The sequence below is a fragment of the Lagenorhynchus albirostris genome, chromosome 18 (assembly GCF_949774975.1).
Source record: "Lagenorhynchus albirostris chromosome 18, mLagAlb1.1, whole genome shotgun sequence".
NCBI classification, from domain to species: Eukaryota; Metazoa; Chordata; class Mammalia; order Artiodactyla; family Delphinidae; genus Lagenorhynchus; species Lagenorhynchus albirostris.
In genome coordinates this window covers 18956306-18979702 of record NC_083112.1, presented here as the reverse complement: position 1 = coordinate 18979702, position 23397 = coordinate 18956306, and the positions used below count along the sequence as shown (strand labels likewise).

The 23397-nt window shown below is 41.0% G+C and overlaps 1 protein-coding gene, 1 long non-coding RNA gene and 1 other non-coding gene across 9 annotated transcripts in view; 1 reads left to right on the top strand and 2 right to left on the bottom strand.

Moving 5' to 3' along the window:
• Positions 1-6344: 6344 nt before the first annotated feature.
• LOC132508906 (uncharacterized) lies at positions 6345-8554 on the bottom strand. Its single transcript, XR_009536814.1, has 3 exons — positions 7994-8554; positions 6988-7043; positions 6345-6506 (listed from the first exon to the last, which is right to left on the bottom strand). It is a non-coding gene; the product is annotated as an uncharacterized LOC132508906 (long non-coding RNA).
• Positions 6430-6501, bottom strand: TRNAD-GUC (transfer RNA aspartic acid (anticodon GUC)). Its single transcript has one exon. It is a non-coding gene; the product is annotated as a tRNA-Asp (tRNA).
• Positions 8555-10569: 2015 nt separating the features above from the next.
• The window catches only part of RB1 (RB transcriptional corepressor 1), a 146893-nt gene continuing 134065 nt past the window's right edge, over positions 10570-23397 (top strand). For 3 of the 7 annotated variants that reach the window (XM_060129348.1, XM_060129347.1, XM_060129351.1), the window contains exons 1-2: positions 10570-10884; positions 13655-13781. In XM_060129348.1, coding sequence (XP_059985331.1) covers positions 10754-10884; positions 13655-13781 — 258 coding nt within the window. In that variant the 5' untranslated portion in view covers positions 10570-10753. The remainder of the gene's footprint in view (positions 10885-13654; positions 13782-23397) is intronic. The other 4 variants (XR_009536812.1, XM_060129349.1, XM_060129346.1 and 1 more) reach the window with 3 other exon arrangements.

The window sequence follows — 23397 nt, the reverse complement described above, 5'->3', positions numbered from 1 at the left end:
TACGTATAAAATGGATAGCTAATAAGAACCTGCTGTATAAAAAAATAAATAAAATTAAATTAAAAAATAAAATAAAATACATAACTAATGAGAACCTGCTGTATAGCACAGGGAACTCCTGTACAGTAGAAACTAACACAACATTGTAAAACAAGTATACCCCAATAAAAATAATAATAATAATAAAGTGAATGAAGAGAAATAACCTCTGTCTGTACATTGTTGTTCATCCTTTGAGACCTTTTCCTACATGTATATGCACTTCATTGCTCCTTCTATGAACTTGACGTCAGTAGGTATTATATACAACTAATTGCTCAGTCTTATGAGAGCATCTTTCGAAAGACAACGTAAATGACTCTAATCTCAGAACAAAGTTCTGGGAAGAAGATAAAGAATTTACCTGCTATATCCCCCTGTCAAACTTTTTCTTCTCAGACATTAAATCTCCCACATTTCTGGGTTGTGCATGTGTAGGTACTGCCTGGTCCTGCAGCATCTCATGCCTCACTGCCAAAAGAAAAACTCCAGGATAGGAGATGGGAGATATATCGTTTGGGTATAAGGTGAGCCACCGTTAGGTTGTGCTCATGTGAAGTCTGTTGCCATAGCAGTATACTCCACAGGAGTTGGTTGCCAGTGTTGCCTGGGACAAAACAAGTGGCTAATGGCCCTGCAGCCAGTGAGGCCAAGAGCATCTGACTTTAGTATAAGTGTTGCTGAAGCAAGCACAAGAGCATCCGAGTACATAAGCAGTGTTTGATAAAATACATCTCTTGCACCACTCATTTTCATTCATGCCTTCCCATTATATTCACCCCCATACTATAAGAAGGGCATCAGTTTTTGTGAGAAGCTCATGCCCTCGCTTCTTTCCTAAGGGGGAAGGAACAAGTCCATTTTGTCACAGAGTCCTATTCAAGATGGTGTCCAGCCACAACCTCTGAAAAGACTTACGGCAAGAAGGTTGAGTCAAGCTAAACCCCCTGCTGATAAAGATAACACCAAGGATGATAATCTTCATCTGTCTCTCCTCTACCCTTTTGTACCCTCATGTCAGTCAATCACTGGCTAAGGTTTGTTGGGGGTCGGGGAGTATAGATTTCATAGATGAGGCAACTCCTGTTTGGTTGAGGACAATTCTCAGTCAACACTCACGTTAGCTGGGGGATGAGTGTGCCAGGAGATCTAAGCAAAGCACTAACAGCATCCATCCACGACAAGGGGCTAATTCTATCTCCACTCTTTATTTCTTGCACCTTTATATTTTAGTTGTTGGGGGCCACAGCACCATATATTAGCTGTTGGTTTGTTGCTTGTATTGTATTTTGTAGGGCAGTGCCCAACCATGCACTAAGTCTGGAGTGTTTTGTTATGCAACAAGATCTAACTAATACAGATGAGTCACACAGCAAGACCATAGGGTCCTGTGGTCGTGTGTTCATTGTTTCTCTTCTTTTGTCATAAAATGGATCCTTTGATCTGAGCCATTGTTGTGAGAGAAATCATGTCAATATATCAGGCTTCCATAAATTCTTGAGTCGTGGTGCTGGCAGAGGCACTGAGGGCAAGGAAGGCAAATTCATAACCAGATGAGGTACTAGTCTGATAAGGATGAATCACTGCCTCCTCTAAGGTAGAACGGGTCCAATGTAATCAATCTGCCAACAAGTGGCTGACTGGTCTTCTCAAAGAGTAATGCCATATCAATGGCTCAGTTTTGGTCTCTGCAAATAGCAAGTTGGGAATTCTAGCTAGATCAGAATTGGTGAGGAGTCCATGCAAGACTTTCATCCTTGCCACCATGACCTCTCTATCATGGGATCTTTTTGCTAGCTGATGCCACAAGACCAGTCATCTTGTTCACCTGGTGCCTGAGAACCTCTTCTGTGATAGATGCTCTCGGGTGAAAATTAACATGAGACACAAAGATATAAACACCTTATCCTCACTCCCTTGGATCCATCCATATTCTGCTTTCCAGACCAAACTGTCCCTAACATTCTAATCATTTTTTTCCAGGTTCTGACCAACTAGCCAAGCCATTCATCTCTGCCCAGAAGTTCATGTAGATCCACATTTCAGGCCACTTCTTCCTCTTAAGAAGTAATCAGGTGTACTGCTCACAAGTCTGCCCAAGGGAGGATTTCTCATCATCACTGTACTTTGGGGCATTAAGCAGTGCATGTAAACTAGGTCCAAGATCTTTCCTCCTCCATCAGTTGGTCTTAGAGAGCCCCCTTAGGCCAAAGGACTGAACTGAGGGAGAGGTTTGAGATATAAGAGTTAGGATTATTTGTTCACATAACTTACTCATGCCTTGTTGGTCTCTGCTTGGGCCTGATCCTGAGTGTAGCATATCCATTGTACCACAGATTGATGCTGTGCCTGCCAGACCTTATAATTCAGTGGATCATAATAAGCTCATGAGCTATTCCTACTGCTTAGGCATTTGGTCTCCCATTCAGTCTGCACTCAGTCTGCATTTGGGCCCAGGAGCAAAAACAGCTGATTTTTCAAATAGAGAGTAATTCTCTGTTGTAGAAGACATTGCCTTGCTCCAGAAACTTAGGGCTATAACTGATACTAGGGCTTTCCAGAGACACTATACATCACTTATTCACATACCACAAATACCTCTCATCCCACTGGATCTGCTAGATTATACAGCTCAAGTAGCAGGGCATCTTGCACTGCAGCCTGGACCTGATCTAGAGATGTCTCTGGGCACCCACTAGCAATTATAAGTCATCTGATAAATGGGTTGTAGTTATATTCCCAGAGACAGTATATGCCACCCTCGAACTCCAAAGAGGTCCGCAAAGTGATGAGTCTTTCTCTTAATGGTAAGAGGTGAGAGGTGCAACAACTTGTTCTTTACATTAAAGGTGATATTCCTAGCATTCCCAGAACATTGGAATCCTAAAAACTTCATTGATGTGGCAAGCTCTTGGATTACCTTAGAGTCTATCTTGTGTTCTGCAACATGCATGTGTTTTACTAGGCCATTTAGACTGTGCTATTCAAAGTGCAGTCTACAGACTGGTGCTGGATGGTAAACTCTTGGTTACTGGCTCATGGTGAGATAAATTGAGAAATTTGAAAATCTAGGTTTAGAGTCTTTTATAGCAATTTGACATGGCTGTGACCTCCAAGAACATGATCAGAAGACTCATCTTATTGAACAGGGTACAGATCATCTTCGTTACTGTCAAACTCATGTGGTGATTAGCATGTGCAGTAAGTTATGTACCGGGTAAGTTCAGCAATTTCCAAAAGTACTACTTTAAGCATATTGAAAACAAACACACAAACGGTCCTTCACCACAGATAGCTTAAGAGGCATTGATCTAGATTACTTGCCCTTTCATGCTCACCAGGACAGAGGACAGAGTTAAAAGAGCTCTGAGGCTAGAAGGTAAATGTGTACTCCTATCCTTTCTATACAAAGGCAAAGTGGTTTTGATCCTTCCTACTGATGGAACTCAGGAAAATCACATTTACCAAGTAATACCTCTATACCAAATGCCAAAGTCCATGTTGATCTGCTCTAGTGAAGACACCACATGAAGCATGGCAACTTCTAATGGGGCTATCAACTGGTCAAGTTTATGGTAGCCTACTGTCATCTGCCATGATCCCATTTTTGCAGGGGTCAGACAGAAGAATTGGTTGAATGAGGATATAATGGAAATCATCAACTCTCCATCCTTTAAATCTTTGATAGTGATGTAAGTCTTCACAATTCTTTCTAAGATACTGTCCTCCTTCTAAATTACTCTCCTGGCTTGGGGGTATAAGTGCCAGTTTCAGGGACCTCTACGTGGCCCATCCTAAATAATGGCTAGTACTCCACAGGTCAGGGAGCCAATGTGAGGATTTTGCCACTTGTTAAGAGTTATCTGTCCTAATTATACATTCAGTGACTTAACCACAGAATGTGTTCATAGACCTACTGGACGTACTATAAGTTGGAGTTGAGCCAAAATTCCATTGGTCGCGATTCTAACTGGAGAATCAGGATGGTATCGTGTTAGCTCAGATGCTGTATCTAACAGTTCTTGAAGACTCTGGGCATTTCTTTTTTTCCAGTGCATAGTTACACTGGCAAATGGCTGCAAGTCCCTTTGGAGAGCCACTTGCTTCAGGAGTCACTGCATGATTTACAGGCAAGAGAAGAGATGATGTTTCTACCAGCCAGAGGGTTCAGGGCACTGGTGGGTTCGAGCTGGCTCCTATCAACTCTCAGGAGCCAATTGTGTGCATCTCTTCTCAACTCTGCTTAGGGACATTATGTTGGTAGTTTGAAATTGATTAAGTTGTGAGTGTTTATTCAAAAGAAATTGGCAAATGCTACAAATATGGCCCTTCCCTGCATCCCCCTCCTGAGAGCCGGTTGCTAATTTTTTTCCAGTGTCCCACAGGGGAGAATTGGGGGATTCAGTATTCTCAGGGTCACCCACTCAAATGTCCCATTCCTAGGTCTTAGCTCTCTTTTTCCTTTCAGGGACTAAATGTGGACATAGGAGACCCTTCAAGTCTATGCATTTAGTTGCTTTTTCAGCTCTGCTGCCCTTATAATCAGGTCCCAGGCCTGATTCTTAGTATAGTTTGCTTTAGGCTATAGGAAATCAGTCTTTTAAAACACTGCCAGGAGAGGCCCTCTCACTTGCTCAGGGTGCTTTAAGGTGACAGTTGGCTGCCCTGAGGTATCATTTTCTTTTGCAAGGTTTACAATTCCATCAACAGAATCCATTCTATCCCATTATCCCCATACTGTTCAAGCACCACAGCTATCACACGTTCCAGCGCCCCACTGTCTGTGTGCACTGCACCCCAATGGGCCACAGGTGGGAAGCTTAGTAATTATGATATCACTGTATGGTCCCACTTACCATGCCCTGGGTCTTTATCACCACAAAATCAGTGAGGAACTCAACTCCAATATCCCATCCCGATTGTCTGCAGGACACTCCTGATGCCGCATCTTTTAGCTTGGGTTCTCTAGAAAATAGAGCGTGAAGGCAATTTGAGAGAAACGGGAGTGAAAACAAAGGGGAGTGGGCAGGGAAGGTGGGGAAACTAATATAATAATATAGTACTAAATTAGCTGCCCTTTGGTATCAAGCCCAACTGACTATTCAGTGTGGTGGGTACATGCCAGGCATGGGGGCACCCTAGTTAGCAGAACAGACATAGATCTACCCTCACAGACAGACCTGGCTTTATAGGCACGTGAGCCATGCAGCTCTATAACACTCCATGTTAGACGGGCCTTGTGCTTGGTTTAGTGTTCTGCTGTCACCATCTTGAAAGTCTCAATAATTTTTGAACAAGAGGCTCTGCATTTTCATTTCCACTGGGCCCCACAAATTATGTTGTCTGATCCTGCTAGTATAAATTACAGTTTAGTAGGGAAATCAATCATATGCTCTCGCCTCATGAGTGTGAACTGATGGCATGGAGAGTAGGTCATTGTGGCAGGAGAACAGTACAAAGAGATGAAGAATAACAACATTCACATTGCCTGCTGTTGGATGGATGACAAGATACATGAATGCAGCAGCAGGGACTCTTTTTTTTTTTTTGTCTTTTTCACTTTTTTCCCCTAAACTAATCATAAACCCTGAATAATTCAGGTAAATTGAGTAGGTCTCTGTTTCCTGAAACCAGAAAGAATCTAAGAACACACATATGGGAGGTGATTTAAATCATGGAAATGAAATAGAGCAAGAAGAGAAGAGAGTTGAAGATCTCCTAGGCCAGTGCTATCTTACACTATCTGTGAAGGAATGAACTTTCCTTTCTTTTAATTTCCAATTTTTCATGAAAAATAAACTTTCGGAAAATAACATTTTGAAAAGTACTAGAAAAATCAAATGAAAACAAAAAAGGCATACCAAACACAAGCTCACGCTTTAAGTATTTTAAACAGACAAAAATTACATTTCAAAAAACAGAATTAAAACCAAAAATAACATAGAATAAAAGAAAAAGGTACAGAAACTGCACTTTGTTCACTGAAAGTGTACACGTAGGTGATTAATATAGAGAATTGCTAATACAACCTTAATTTCCTATCATTCCATGGTCATAACAACTAAACAAAAGGTTGGTACTGAATTGGCAATTTCTCATATTAAATACTATGAGAGTATTTAATATTTTAAGTTTGTCAATATTTAAAGTTTTTAACATGACAAATGAATGTGCTTCTTGCTTCTTAAATCCTCTAATCTAGGTTGGATTGCTGACAATGCCACTAGCAGGAGGTAATGTATATCTAAACTGTTTCTATGTTGTATTTGAGAACACTAATAGCAGAGAAATCAGTCTCTCAAAGGTATGTTTAAGGGAATGGAAGAAGAGATTTTATTTCATTTATTTATTTCTTTATTTATTTTGGCCATGCGGCTTGCGGGATCTTAGTTCCCCGACCAGGGATTGAACCCGGGCCCCAGCAGTGACAGTGCCGAGTCCTAACCACTGGACCGCCAGGGAATTCCCTGCAAGAAGAGATTTTAAAACAATTTCAGCAAGCTCAGATATTCACTTTTAATTTTTATCTCAAATGAAGCAAACGATGCTTTATTTTCAAAATTCATCTTCAATTCTTCATCAGTAGCCCATTCCAAAGACTTATCCTATTAAGTTATAGTTACATTTAAATTATCTTTCAATGAAAGAAATAGATTCTGGATCCATGAATTCCCTATGTGTGTTTATTTTCATGGAAAATAAAAATTCAAAATGTTTTATCACATTCATAGTTAGTTTCTTTATATTTTATATGTAAATGCCATTGAAATTTGATGGCTTTATTGCTTCATTAGTCAGTTCATGATTTTAGTACTTTACTATGAGTTATGGCTGTGAGCTCAGTAGATGGAGGATTATTTCTGAGTAAAATTCGTACAAACACTCAGATCTTTAACTCTTGGAATCACTTCTCTGGTTATTATTTGGTTTACTACTACTATTACTAACCCACTACTGATGTGTCTTTTCTTGATGAAACAGGACAGTGAGGCTTATTTCACCACCTACAATTTAGGGTTAAAAACAAATGACACAAATTTTACTTCCCAAGTTTGGCTATGAATTTCAAAAAATGGGCTTGATTAAAAATTAAAATGACTGTAAAAATAACAAGTTATAAAAGTAAATAAATATTTACATTTTCAAGATTTGTATTCACTTTTGGGTTACAGTTGACAAACTAACCTTAAAAATTTCACTCCTTCACTAATGTGGTCCTACGGCACATGACAAGGACACAATCATGCCACTGACTTGCAACTCACCACGCGGGTTGGAGAACATCTGAACCACTCTATACTCCGTTTAATGAGGGGTGTCCAATGATCACATGCTTGGATATTGCTTAAATGTGAAACTCCTATAAATGCTGCTAAGCATTTACTCTTAACCTCTGTACTTATCTCCTTGTGGACTAAACACGAGCAGTTTACAGACTGGCACTGGTCCAAGGACCACACTTTGAATAGCACTGCTGGGAGAACTAGTGGAGGAGCTTATGAAGTAACAGAAGAGAGGGGGTGAACAAGGAGATCATGGATTTGTGGAAGACTAGGGAAGTTTTAAGAAAGAGGAAGTGGTTAACTGTGTTAACTACAAGAAAGGTCAAGTAGGTCGAGGACCTAAAAGAAGCCATGAGTTGACAATTAGGACACCGGTGACCTTTGAAAGAGTGGTTTCAGTGGAGTGCTGGTGGTGACAGTCAAAGAGAGGCAGGCTGAGGAGTTGGGAGAGTGAGAGCACAAATGGGGACTACCCTTTCAAGAAGCTAGATGGGAAAGAAACGGAAACAGTGTGGTAGCTTACAAAAAAAGTCGAAGGAAGACTTCTTAGACTAGGGGAGACTAAAAAAAAAATTCTGATATCATTGAAGGGGCCTCATACTGAAGAGAGTTCTATCTCCAGGTATAAAATCTAAGAAAGACTTTTTTTTTCTGTCTTACAGTAATCTTACAAGTACTATGCAGGTAGAGGAAGATCAGGGGAAACTTCTTTGAAGAATCTGCAGAATTTCTAACACTTCTTTGGTGGTGCAACAGAAAGCTGTGGGGGAATATAAGGATGTTGATTGACTCAGTTCCCTCTGAGTTTGGTATGAGGACTTTATAGTAGGGAACATAGTTAAAGTAATCCATGGTAAAAATACACATCCTTTTATAAATTGAGAAATCTCTCTTGAGCTATCATAATTATAGTAAACCCAGGTGTCGATAAGTTGGGTTTAACAAAGCAAGTCATATCTATATATGAAGAGAGTTTACTTCAGTTCCTAGAACTTTCCTCTGCTTTCCTTCCCTCCCCAGTTTTAGCAAACAAGCAGTTACTGTGTGCCCAACACCGTGCTAGGTACTAAGGGCAACCTCAATGATGGCTGTCTATCCTGAAGGGGTTCACTGGAGCAATATTATCAGTTATGATGCTTTTTGGTGGAAACAACTGAAAACCCCAGCTCTGTTAAGGTCAGCTGCAGGGTTGGTCAAATCAGAGGCTCAGTTATGTCACCAAGGACCCAGATTTTCTGATTTTCCTACTGTGCCATCCTTAGTATTTCTGCCTCATCCTCAGGTCAGCTTGTCTTAAGTCACAATGGCTGCAGCAACTGCAAGTGTCACATCCTCCAAATAGTTAAGGGGTAGAAGAACTATGTCATCCTTGTATCTCTTTTCAGCAGGCTCCCAGCAGCCTCTCTTTGATCCTGCAAAGACCAAAACTGGATCCTGTGCTCCTGACTACCCTAATCCTGGGCAAGGTGAGTGGAATTACCACTGTGATGGTATGTGCTCTCTGTAGCCGGGCCTGGGCATGGACCCTACCACCAGATAAATTTTAGTCCCCGAGAGAGGGTTTCTGAACTTAGGCAGAACCAGCTGTTGAGCAGGCCAATGATTGCCACCCCTTTTTCACATTCTGGCATATACCATGGCATACACAGAAAGTGATAATCCATTGTACGACACACAGGGATAAACCCAAGAGCTACGACTTGCCTGGGGCTGCTGCCTCAGCCTTGCTCAGCTGTTCTAAGGATGGGGGGGGGGGTTCACACCGGAGCACAGCTGTATTTTATTCACAGCACCTCAGTTGAGAGGCTCTGAACCGGCAACCCACAGCATCTGCCAATGAGAGAAAAACATGTGCTCAAACTAGGCAATCTATTAGTATAAGCAAGTACCAAGAGACAAGAGACAGTTTCTAAGCCAATGCTTGATGGTGGTAGTTCCAGCAAGCTCTTCTCTGATGTCTTTGTGCCTTTGCACATGCCGTTTCCCTCTCTTGGTGTTTTCTTTAACACGATGTAATGGATAAGTGGAGTCAAATATACCTGGGTTCAAATCCTCTACCACCTGTAAACCCATTTAACATTGTTCAAAATAAGGTAACGTCTGTCAAGGGCCACTATCAAGTCTCTTTCAGACACCCAAGGACTGGAAAATTACTGAAGACAACAAGTCTATTCTCAGAAAAAACACATCCTATAGAAGCACAGCCAGCCTGGTGACAACTGCGGACCAGAATAGATATCAACCCATCCCCTCTTTCTTGCATCTTGCCCTTTAAGACTCAGTAAAAGACTCAAACGCCCACCCTTCAGGGCCAACGCCACTCTATGCTTTTGGCCCCTTTCCTCCCTAGGAAAGAGAATAAAAACTAACTTTTCTTCCCCTGTTAATATTTCGGTCAACTCATTCACAACACGCGTCGGCTCACCTAACATCACCCATCAGCTCTGTAATATTGGTTAAATTAACTCCTCCGAGCCTGTTTTCCCAGCTGGGAAGTGTAATAGGACTACGACTCATTTTAAAGGGTTGTTTCTGAGTATTAAGTAGGACAATTATGTAAAGTGGCCAGAACAGTCCCTTGTACACAAAGTCCTCCTTAAATGTTAGGTCCATCGGGCAAACTTCAAATGCCACTGCTCCTCTGAAGCTGTCCCTTATACATTTCGAGGGTGCTTCCTGATTTTACACCCCTGTTAAATCATTTAGCACCCTGTCATCAGTTCTTTGCCCAACCCCTTCCCCAAAAGAACTCTAAAAGGCCAGTCACTGTCCCATACTTGGTCTCTCCTAAGGGTTGGCAAAATTCAGCTCCTGAGAGGTGTTCCAGAAGTTTTTGTTTTTGTTTCGGACGACTTCGCTTAACGGATTGGGCGGTAGGACTGCGGGCGAGAGGGAGGGCACCGCCCACGGAGCAGAGGGGCGTGCCCGCCCCGGGTGCGCTCGCCAGATACTCCCGGCAGGGCCTCCGCCGTAGCTCCGGATCCACCCGCAGATAGTGATGGGACCTGCGCTCGCCCACCAGGCTGGGTAGCGTCCCGTTACCGGAACCCACGCCTGGAAGGGCGAGTTTCGGGAAGAGACAGGTTCAGGCGGCTGCAGCTGCCTCTGGGCGGGCGCCTGGGCCCAGGCCAGGGCTCCCCTCCCGACCGCGCCCCCGCCCCGCGCATCGCCCGGCACCCCGGTGCCCTCCCGACGCCGGCGGGCCCGGGAGCCTCGCGGACGTGACGCCGCTGGCGGAAGTGACGTTTTCCCGCGGTTGGACGCGGCGCTCGGTTGCCGGGCGGGGGAGGGCTCGTCCGGTTTTTCTCAGGGGACGTTCAAATTATTTTTGTAACGGGAGTCGGCAGAGGACGGGGCGTGCCCGACGTGCGCGCGTCCTCCCTCCCCGGCCCTCCTCCAGCGTCCGCCGGCGCCTGCCCTGCGAGGGCGTCATGCCGCCCAAAACCCCCCGTAGAGCAGCAGCCGCCGCTGCAGCCGCGGAGCCCCCGCCGCCTCCCCCGCCGCCTCCTCCTGAGGAGGACCCCGAGCAGGATAGCGGCCCCGAGGACCTGCCTCTGGCCAGGTGAGCGAGCCGAGCCGCCGCCGCCGGCGGCGCGCAGGAAGGGCGCCCGGAGGGTGCGTCGGCGGGCGCCGCGGCGTCTAGGCGGGGGCGCGTCTCCGCCGGGGACCGGGTCCCGGCAGGAGTAGGGACTCTCCCGGTGCCCCACCGCCGCGGAGCGCCCGGAGGAGGCTGACAGGAGTCTGGGTTCGGGAGCGAGGAGAGGGCGGCCGGGAGGGGTCTCGGCTCCAGCTTGACAGGTGTCGGGCGGATGGGGCTCGGGTCGCTGAGCGAAGTGACAGGTGCCGCCTTTCCTCCGCGAGACTGGAGTCTCGCAGGCGGCGGGTGATTTCGAGACCCCATCAAATGCAAAACGGAAAAAAAAAAAAAACCACTGGTGCCTGTTGGAGAGGTTTTTCTCATGTTGAGGTTTGTAGTCCTCCGGTGGTCATTTGATTTTCTGTTTTGGTCTCCTGCGATGCAGCAGTTGGAAAGTATTTTCCTCTGGGCGTGCAGCTGCATCTGAAGCCCAGTCCTGGGAGAGGCCAGCCAGAAAAGCCTTGGACGCTGCTGCAGAGATGCCATCGGACGTGAAGCGCAGGGTCCTGGGTGTCAGTTGCCCCCAGGAAACTCGGCTGAGGTGCTTTATGGCGTTCCTTTAGAAGAGTGCTTTCAGTACGTGAGGATTCACAGCCATCGGTAGTGACCGGTGGAACATAACTCTTTAGAGGAACTGGTGCATGGGCAAAAATATTGTGAGACATTTAGCCCAAGAGCTTGAAAGTTTCTAAACTTTTTCTTTTTTCTCGTTGCATAAAACTCTTCTTTCATGTTAGTCTGCTTCAGCGTGCCTCATTATTTCTTCCATTTTGCGTTTTGGCTTTGAGCCAGCGAGGATCCTGGTGTCCTCCTTTTTTGTTTTGTTTGTTTGAGTACAAAATTAGTGTTTTTGTGCTCATATGGAATTATTTTTTTTTCTCCTAAGTGGATTCTAAATTTAAGCAAGTCCATGATAATGCAGCAGAATATGACAAGGAGATATATATTGCAGCAGCTTATTTTTCTTGATTGTGATGCTTTATGGTTAGAACCCAAGATTGAACGAATACAGTTGTCATTATTATTGTCAGCACTAGCCCTACTTTGAGACTACACATTAGTTTCAAGGGAATGGGACACCTTTCTGTCCCTCAGTACTCCCTCCTGCAGTTCTAGTCTATCAGCAAGTCCTATTTCTCTTATCTCCCCAGACACTAACAGAATTCGGGACAAATTGTTAAAGATTGGAATGGGCTTTGGAAATGGCTTGTGAAAAGCTATTCGAAATGCATATATTTAGACTGTCTTATGTATTAATTAAAAATCATTCTCGCTAGTTTAAAAAAAAAAAGCCCAGGGATGTTCTGGGAGAAGACATTCGTTTCTGATTAGACTGATATATACAGTACTTTCCAGTTTCCCTTTGTAAAGTGCAGTGAAGTCTACTGTAAAGAACCCCATGTTATCCACAGAGCTTGGAAGCATTCTTGATTATTGTAGGGTAACCAGAAATATTGAAGTTCTGGCCATCACCTGGGAAAAGAGACTTTGTTTCTTTTATTTTGCAAAACTGTATTTTATATACCTTTAAATGATGGAACTATCAAAAATTCTCCTGTAAGTCAAAACCATGCAGTCTGTTCTTGATTATCCTTACCCATAAAATGTTTCCTTAGCATGGGCTATCAAACTCTACAGGTTAACTACTTAACAAGGATAGAACCACTGCCTGGCAATCTGAAGCGGAGAAACTTACTTGGGATGGATTCAGGGCCCAGTCCAACTGCATTTCCAGTGACAGAGCCCATGTCTACTTTGAGAGTTGAGGTCTTCCTGCTACTGTATTATCTCTGGCTTAAGTGATACAGTTGTAAGGGAAACCATCACTAGGAACAACATACCATCTTCATTCTTGAGATAACCAAAAGGTAATTATGTTTCGAAGTAGGGTTGGCAGTCTGGAATAGTGGTCAGGGGCATGGATTATAGAGTTAGGTTATTGGGTTTATATCAGGGTTTCCCATTTACTGGCTGTGATCTCAGGTGAGTACTTTTAACTTTTCTGATTTGGTACTTATCTGTAAAACAAGGATAATAAGAGTACTTACCTAATAGGGCTGATGTGGGGTTCCGTCTACCTTCATCCAGGGTACTTTGTATGGGGCCATAGCAAATACTAAAAAACTGTAAGCTATGCCTCGTACTACTATTATTATTATTAGATGTCAAATAGACGTTAAGTGAATGAAAAAGAATTAGGCAAGAAGAATTTTTTGACTGCTTGTCTTGGTTAAGAAAGATCAAGAAGAAAAGGCTGAATTTGGTCATGTAAGAAATACTAGTAGGTAGATTAAATGAAACATTGATTGTATTTTAGCAAAGTTACTGATATTGAATTGATTTTGTAATATTATCTAAGGCTTTCCTCTTGGCTAGTATCATCCCAGCTTTCCCAAACAGTTTTAGCTGTTGTACTTACTTTCCTTCACAAGGCTATTTTGCTGCTCTAAAGTATGTGATTCACCAGACCAGCAGACATTTTTCACTGTGTGGTATTCTTGTTTTGGAAAGACCGAAGAAGATAAACATATGTTTAAATTCTAAGTGTAATTTTTTTCAAAGATAAACAAGATCCTAAAGTATTTAGTGATGCTTTCTTTCAGGATAGTGCTATTATATGCAAAATATTGAAACAAATATTTAATTAATTTGATTGTAAGTATGTGCCTATTACATGTATATTTTCATTTGGTAGGCTTGAGTTTGAAGAAACTGAAGAACCTGATTTTACTGCATTATGTCAGAAATTAAGGATACCAGATCATGTCAGAGAAAGAGCTTGGTTAACTTGGGAGAAAGTTTCATCTGTGGATGGAGTCTTGGTAAGGATTGTCTTAAAATTTTTTGAAAACATTTTTCTAATTTTAAAAATAATTTTTAATCACTGTAGAAAATGGAAAATATAAAGCAAAGCTAGTAACAATTCTATTACCCAGGGGCAATTTACTTCTGATAACATTAAAAATTAAAAAGAACCCAAAACTCTCCATGTAGGCCCCCCACCAAAGTATTTTAAAGCAAATTTTAGGTATCATATTTTACTCATAAATACTTCTGTCTGCTATAAAGACTTTTTAAAAAACAAAAAATGCCTCATAAAATAATTTTATACCTCATAAAATAATTTTTTATATCTTATAAAATAATTTTTAGTATCTCATAATAGTGTTCAAATTTCCTGATTGCCTTAGAATTCAGGATATTTGGTAATATTTTGAAATATTTCTTCCATTTTTTCTTTGCATCTGTATGTGTATACCACCAGCAAATAATTATTGATGCTTTATATGTGCTGGGGAATATTATAAACACTTTTCAAAGAACCCATTTGACAATCCGTTAAGATGTGAAATATAAAATCTTTATTTTACATGTAAAATGTAAAACCTTCATTTTATAGATGAAGACACTGAAGTAGAGCAAGGTTAAGTAACTTAACCAAGGACCCTGACTAATAAGATCTAAAGCATACTGTATATAACTACATGTATGATCCCATACATGTAGTTATATGTAGGTACATGTAGTTACATATAGGTTTGTATCTTGTTTAAAAAATTTTTTTCTTAACATATGAGCATTTTCTTATGTTATTAAATATTTTTTGATATTTGATAATGTAGTTTCCAGTGGTAGTGTAATATTTTATTCATTATATGTATTTTAATTTGTTAACTCTTACTGTTATATGACATTTTTTCCTCCAACTTTGGAGCTGTAAAATAATGTGATTAAACATCCTTATTCGTAAGAGTGATGCCTGGCAGAAAGTAAGTCTGTGATAACTTGTTAAATAAATTCATGAACCAATCTCTGATTATTAGAATACATTCTTACAAGTTGAATTACTGAGTCAAAAGCTATGAACATGTATAAAACTCTTGGTAATTATTGCTAAATTGCACTCCAGACACTTTTCATGAGTTTACTTTCTCATCAGTATTGTAGTAGAGTACATGTATGTCTTTTTTTACTGATCAGATCAATGCAACAAAATGTGCTTATGTACATCCCATAAAAATAACTATTTAAAACCATTAAAAAAATCTATGATGTCTTAGTCTATTTGGACTATTATAACAAATACCATAAACTGGGTAGCTTATAAACAATAGAAATTTATTTCTCACAGTTCTGGAGGCTGGGAAGACCAAGATCATGGTGCTGGCAGATTCTGTGTCTGGTGAGGGCCCACTTACTTGTTCACAGATAGTGCGTTGTCACTGGCCTCACTTGGCAGAGTGGGTGGGAGCTTTTACTGGCTTCTTTTATAAGGGCACCAATGCCATTCATGAGGGCTCTGCCCTCCTGACCTAATCACTCCTGAAGGCCTCATCCCCTAATAACATCACATTGGGTATGAGGTTTTCAGCATATGAATTTTGGGGGGACACAAGCATTCAGTCCATAGCACCTGGTAACAAAAAAAAGGAGAAAACAAATCTCACAGTTCCAAAGATCTGGACATATTCAAGAACTCCATACTAAAAAGGAATACTTGAAGTATCTTGGATGAATGATATTATTGGTATCATCCCAAAGGACCTAATGTATATTTCCACTGATTTGGGTACTTCATGTACAGAGCTGTTTCTGTGCATGCCGTTAAAGAATCCTTCACTTCTCTCTCTTCCATAAATACTAGGCTTTTAGTTTTCAGAAAGTTGAGAAGGGGTATTTGATTGTAGAGAGTTTGGTGAGTATAGATAGTTTCCAACTTTTAAGCTGGTTGTGTTCCAAATCTCTTTGCAAGTACAATATGGTAGTTAGATTTCCGGGCTGGTTCACAGAAAACTTTTTTTTTTTTTTTTTTTAACTGAACTGTAGCAGTTAATAGTTTTGGGCTTCAGACTTGAATATATATATATACTATATATATATAAAAAAAATATATGTATATTTTATATATATAAAAGTAACATTTCATATATATGTGTATATATATGTGTATATATATACATATGTATGTGTATATATATGTGTGTATATATATATGAATAAATGTTACTGCTTTTGTATCCTACCCTTCTCTCCTCCTGGCTTTGTCCCTGCTTTCTACGGAAACTGGCACACTTTAAAACTCATCTCCTGATGGAGCTCATGATGGGGACTAGGACATGTGCAGTCATTCCTGGTTGTGTGCTGAGGAAGACAGGAAAGGAATTTCATGTTGCCTTTGGGATTTGGGGTACCTTTTTGTTGGGTACGACTGGATGATGTTGTGTTGTCCTGTTATAATTCACCAGACTTTTGCATAGAAATCTTATTTTAAGTGATAGTTAAGTTTTTGAGGGTTGACCTGATAATTTAACCTTCATTTATACAGTAATTTCTAAGGGAGAATATGAGCCAGTGTGTGCTGAGAAGCGAATGAATGACAAAATGAACCTGTTTCCTATGCAGCCATTCTAGTTGCGATTGGCTGTCTTCTTTGAAACAAGAAGAGGAATGTGGTAACTTAGGGCACTTTTTGGCAACTGAAAATAGATAATGTTTATTGAAATAGAGGATGGGTTAAGAGCAAGGATTTGTCATCAGACTGGACTGACTCAAGTCTCAGATCTACCATATACTGGCTCTGTGATCTCGAAAAGTTACCTAAAATCTCCAAGCCTCAGTTTTTTATTTGTAAAGGGAACTAACAATGATTTTTGGAACTTGGAGTTATTTTGTGGATTAAATAAATTCATGCATATAAAGCACTTACTAGTGTAAATGAGTGCCTATATTAGGTCATGCAAGAGGAATTATTTGACTTAAGAATTACTGCAGAAAATCTTACATTAATATTTTTTTAGGAAAATTTAAGAATCAGTTAAAATGGTTGAAGTTTTAAATGGATGTATAGTGATTCTGATGCAGTATTTTTGCTAAAATCCACATTTTTGAGTTCTTCAGAGTAAAAGAAGTTGTTTATGCATACATGAAAGCATACATTAATTCTTTTAAAGGAAAGGTTTGTGGTATTTTGTCTAGAAATTTCTCCTTGTATAAATGTTTAGTAAGTATGTAATAGGTGATTGCTGTTGTAAGATTAGATTGTGTTCGTGCTGCTTATAGCATATGAATAAAATAAGGAACTTTCCATCAAGAAATTGGCCAGGAATGCTTTTCATACTGTGACTTATGGTGAATCAGTTGTTGGAATTTTGGTTTTCTTTCTGTGTCTTGAATGACAGTGTGGTAGAATAGAAAAGACCTTGGACCTCAGAGCAAAAAACTTTGTAGTTGTAATGTAGCTATATGATTTTAGGCAAATTGTTTAATTCTCCAGTCTCTGTTTGCTCATCTGCAAAGCAGAAATGATGTCTGAATGTCAGTTTCTTTGGGCTTTGCATGTGTATGTGTGTGTGTGTATGTGTGTTTGTATATGTTTTTTGTGTGTATGTATTCAAGGGCTTTGAAATATATTGCCCTTGATAGAGGCATTTTTATAGGTCATTATATTTAGAAAGATAATTGAAAAAAATAGTTTGGAATTGGAGTAATACTAGGCATTCCAGTTAAGCTATACTGCAGAAATATGAAGGGGTTTGTTACTAACCTTAGAAAGCAGAATATCTATTTTAAAATTATGTGTAGTGAAACGTCCCTTTACCTGTAGTTTTCTAGTCCTTAGTAATATATGTACCCTTTCTGTTTGGCGATGGTGCTGGTATCCTGATTGTATGTGGATGTTGCTGAGCCAAGTGCACTTCAGAACATGTACGTGAACGTTATATTTGTATTACAGTTGTAGGATATTTGCAGCTTCTTTTATTTCTGTTTCCAGTCCTCAGATTAATTTTTTAAAACATTTTGTTACGGAGAATTGCAGATATTTATAAAAGTAGGTAGAGAAAATAGTATGACTTCTCATATACCTCTTAGCCAGCTTCAGCAGTTATCAGTCATAGCCAAACTCTATTTCTCCCTGACCCCAGATTATTTTAAAGTATCCCAGATATGATGTTTCATCTGTACATATTTCAGTATGTATGGGGAAAAAAATAAGAACTCTTAAAAAAATGACCACAGTTCATCACACCTGACAAAATTAATGAAAATTCCTTAATATCAAGTATCCAGCGTTCAAATTTTCTTGATTGTTTCATAAGTTCTTTTTTTTTTCAGTATGCTCTAATGAGGATTTAAATAAGGTCCATACAGTATGATTGGTTGACTTGTGTCTTAAATCTTTTAATCTGTTGGTTTCACGTCTTCCTTCCCTCCCCCTTTTCCTTTCTTTTCTTTTCTTTCTTTTTTTTTTTTCAATTTATTTGTTGAAGAAACTGGATTGTTTATCCTGTGGAATTTCTTACTGTGTGTATTTTACAGATTGTACCTCCTTCATTGTTTAACATATTTGCTAATTCTCTGTGTTTCCTAGAAATGGATCTAGAGGCCTGATCAGATCCTGGTTTGATATTTTCCAGAAGAAATACTTCAGAGATGTTGTTGTGTATGACTGTTAGTAGACACATAATGTCTTGCTATCTCTCTCTCTTTTTTTTTCTTTTTTTGATGTAAGCTATTATTGATGACCATTGACTAGATCCATCAGGGGTTGCTAAATGGTGAACTGATAACTTTATCATTCCGTTTTCAATTATTAGCTGTAATTCTTCTGTAAATGGAAACTTTCCTCCATCAATTATTCTTATTCTGAAGTACAGATTATTCAGGAAAGGTAGGATAAGTGCTTTATTCTTTGCTTTTATTGACTAGTTTTCAAGCTGATGAGTTTGTTTTGTAACATTCTGTAAAGGTGACCAATGATTATAATCATCTTTTCAAGTATTATCTTGACAGTACCAATAGCCCAGTTTGACTGTACATAGACATTTAATAAGATCTTTACTCAATGATATTATGACATACTGTTGACCCTTGAACAGTGTGCGGGTTAGGGGCGCCAACCCTCCACACAGTCAACAATCCGCATATGCAGTTCCTTCCTATACAAGGTTCCTCTGTTTCCGCAGTTTCACATCTGAAGGTTCAGCCAACCTTAGGTCACGTAGTAGTATAGTATTTACTACTGAAAAAAGTCTGCCTGTAAGTGGATGCACAGAGTTCATAGCCATGTTCTTCAAGGGTTAACTGTATTTTGTAACATCAAGAATGAATTGGATGTGAGGTCATATAGTATTTAACCTTTGGGATTGTCTTTTTTCATTCAGCTTAATTCCCTGGAGATACAGTGATGTTATATGTCAGTATATTAGTTTACTAAGGCTGCTGTAACAAAATACTACAGACTGGGTGGCTTAGACAGCAGAAATGTATTTTCTCACAGTTTTGGAGGCTGGAAATCCAAGATAAGAGCTGGGCAGCTTTGGTTTCTTCTGAGGTCTCTCTCCTTGGCTTGCAGATGGCTGCCTTCTCCTTATGTTCTGGAATGGTTTTCCTGTGCGCGTATCCCTGGCGCCTTTTTGTGTGTCAGATTTCCTGTTCATGTAAGGATGCTAGTCAGATTCAGTAAGGCCCACACTTCTGTCCTCATTTCAACTTACTGTACCTCTTTGAGACCCTGTCTCCAAATACAGTTACATTCTCAGGTACTTGGGGTTAGGGCTGCAACATAGGAATTTTGTGGGGGGAGCACAATTCAGCCCATTGCAAATAGTTTGTTCGTTGTTTTTTTTTTTTTGGTAGTATTCCATGGTATGGCTGGACCACAGTTTGTTTAATCATTCATTTACTGAAAGATGGATGTGCTGTTCATAGGTTTTAGCTATTATGAATAAAGCTGCTGTGAACATTCGTGTATAGGTTTTTGTGTGGACATCAGTTTTCCACTCTTTAAGTAAACACCAAGGAGTGTGATTGCTGGATCCTGTGGTAAGATCCTATGGTAAGAGTACGTTTATTTTTGTAAGAAACGTCCAGATTATATCCAGAGTGGCTGTATCATTAATGAAAGTTCTTATTGTTTCACATTCTTCCCAGCATTTGGTGTTGTCAGTGTTTTGAATTTTGACCATTCTAATAGGTGTGCTCTCTCATTGTTTTACTTTGCAATTCTCTAATGATATGTGATGCTGAACATCTTTTCATATGCTTACTTGCCATCTGTACATCTTCTTTGGAGCGGTGACTACACCTTGTGCCAATTTTTAAATCTGCTGTTTATTTTCTTATTGTTTTAGGAGGAGTTTTAGGAGGAGTTTATGTATTTTGGGTAACAGTCCTTTTCAGGTATATCTTTTGCCAATATTTTCTCCCATTCTGTGGCTTGACTTCTCATTATCTTGACAGTGTCTTTCACAGAGCAGAAATATTTAATTTTAATAAAGTCTGGTTTATAAATTCTTTTCTGAATCATGCCTTTGGTTGGTATTGTATCTAAGTATCATTGCTATCATACTTCCTGACTTCAAACTATATTACAAAGCTACATTAATCAGAATGGAATGGGATTAGCATTCAAACAGACACATAGATCAATGGAAAAGAATAGAGAGCCCAGAAATAAACCCACACACATATGTGGTCAATTAATTTGTGACAAAAGGAGCCAAGAATATACAACAGGGGTAAGACAGTGTCTTCAATAAAGGGTGCCGGGAAAACTGGACAGCCACATGCACAAAATGAAACTCACTGTCTCACACCATAGACAAAAACGAGCTTGAAGTGGATTAAAGACTTGAACATAAGAAACCGTAAACTCCTAGAAGAAAACAGGTGGTAAGCTCCTTGACATCAGTCTTGGCGATGATTTTTTGAATTTGACACCAAAAGCAAAGGCAACAAAAGCAAAAATAAACAGGTAGGACTACGTCAAAATAAAAAGCTTCTGTACAGGAAAGGAAAGCGTCAACGAAATGAAAAGGCAACCTACCAATTGGGAGAAAATATTTGCAAATCATATATCTGATAAGGGGTTAATATCCAAAATACATAAAGAACAAACAGTCCAGTTAAAAACTGGGCAGAGGAACAGAATAGACATATTTCCATAGAAGACATATGGATGACTTACAGGTACATGAAAAGGTGCTTAACATCTCTAATCATTGGGAAAATGCAAATCAAGCCATAATAAAATATCACTCACATCTGTTAGAATGGCTATTATCAAAAAGACAAGAAATAACAAGTGTTGGTGAGAATGTAGAGAAAAGGGAACCCTAGTACACTGTTGGTAAGAATGTATATTGGTGCAGCCGCTGTGAAAAACCGTACGGAGGGAGGAGAGAGAGATCAAGATGGAGTTAAAGGACACGGGCTCACCTTCACTCACTTGAACACATCAAAACCAGAACTACATACAGAGTGATGTTTGGTGAAATCGACCCGGGGACTAGCAAGATGACTCTTCTACAACCAAGGCTGTAAAGGAAGAACCACACGAAGGCTGGTAGGAAGGGAGGAGAAGCAATCTGGTCGGGACCTGTACCTGCTGTGGGGGACACAAGAGGAAGGGGATGTCACAGGCTTGGGAATCATCCCTGAGGGAGTGAGGGATTTGAGCCACATATTAGGCATCCTAGCCCAAGGGTCCAGTGCTGGGAAGATGACCCCCTTAACTGGTTTGAAAATCAGTGGGGCTTACTGGAGAGGTATAAGAAACCGAGACACCGCTTTTGAAGAGCATGCACAGACTTGCTTCCTCCCAGTCACAGCACAGAGGCAGCAGATGGAAAACTTCCTGGGGCTCTGGCCGGCTTCTCAGGACCGCCCCAGTGTACTCCCCAGCCTGCACAGGGCTCCTGCTCCAGCGCCTCTTGCTCTGGTGCTGCACCCGACTAAGGCGCAGGCTGTTGATGAGAGTGCGCACACGTGGAGGGATCCAAGCCTGCTTGGACCCAGCCCCTGTCTCTGACTGTGGAGGCAGCCATTACCAGCATGTGTGTCAGTGTGTACACTCGGCGGGGAGTGAAACCAGATCCCGGGCGGAGAATGTTGTCACTCAAGTGAGGCTTCCTTACACACACTCAAGAGGGAGCGAAAGTAGCTCTAGGGTGGAGCCCGCCATCGCAGGATTGTGTGCCCCTGCTCACACCTAGAAGGGAGCAAAACCAGGTCAGTGGCATGGCACCAGCCCCTCAAGCCCTGACCCAGCCTCTAACCAAGGCATGTGCACCAGAGGGTGGGGAGAGTGAAATCAGCACAGAAGTACAGCTCCATGCCCTCGAGCCCTGGATGAGCCCCAAACCAAGGCAGGGACTGCCACCCACCTAGCCGAAACCCAGTTCCCTCAGGACTCCTGTTCCAGCCCCTTGAGCCCCACCCCACCTCTCACAGGGCGGTGACAGCCATTGAGCAGAGAAGCCCCAGCTCTGACTAGCCACTCCAGCTTCAGCCCTACCTCCTACCAAAGTGTTGGCTGCCAGCACACCCTGAGGGAAGATCCAGACTGTGCTCACTTCAGATCCAGCAGCACTCCTACCAAAGCAACTGGACACATGCAGACTGCATAGAGACATTCCCACATGAGGACCTGCCTTCAAGACTGGGAGAGGTAACTGCTTCACCTAATTTCATGGCGACAGAGAAAGTTAAACAAAATGAGAAGACAGAGGAGTATGTTTCAAATGAAAGAGCAAGAAAAAAACCCTGGGGGGAAAAAAACAGACTCTAATGAAACAGAGGTAAATACCTGATAAAGAATTCAAAGCGATAGTAATAAGTATGCTAACAGAACTGGGGAAAAGAATAGATGAACACAGTGAGAATTTTAACAAGGAACTACACACACAAAAAAACCAGTCAGGGGGCTTTCCTGGTGGCACAGAGTCCACCTGCCGATGCAGGGGACACAGGTTCGTGCCCCGGTCCAGGAAGATCCCACATGCCGCGGAGTGGCTGGGCCCGTGAGCCATGGCCACTGAGCCTGCGCATCCGGAGCCTGTGCTCCGCAAGGGGAGAGGCCAGAACAGTGAGAGGCCCGTGTACCGCAAAAAAAAAAAAAAAAAAAAAAAAAAAAAAACTGAAGAACACAACAACTGAAATGAAAAACACACTAGAGAGAATTAACAGCAGGTTAGGTGATACAGGAGAATGTGTAAGGGATCTGAAAGAATAACAGAAATCACCCAGTCAGAACAGCAAAAAGAAAAACAGATTTTAAAAAATGAGAAGAATAAGGAACCTTTGGGACAATATCAGGTGCACTAAAATTCACAATATAGGGGTCCCAGAAGGAGAAGAGAGAGAGAAAGGATAGAAAATGTAATTGTTGGAATTATGGCTGAAAACTTCCCAAACTTAGACAATGAAACAGATATCCAGGTGCAGGAAACACCCAGAGTCCCAAACAATATGAACCCAAGACGTATCATAATTAAAATGGCAAAAGTTAAAGAGAGAAAAGGCAGCTAGAGAAAAACAGTCACATACATTTCTGTTATGAGTAATTTGTGTCTTCTCTTTCACTCTCTTTTTGTAGTTAATCTGACTGTAGGCTTATTGATTTTATTGATCTTTTTAAAGTAACAGATTTTGGTTTCC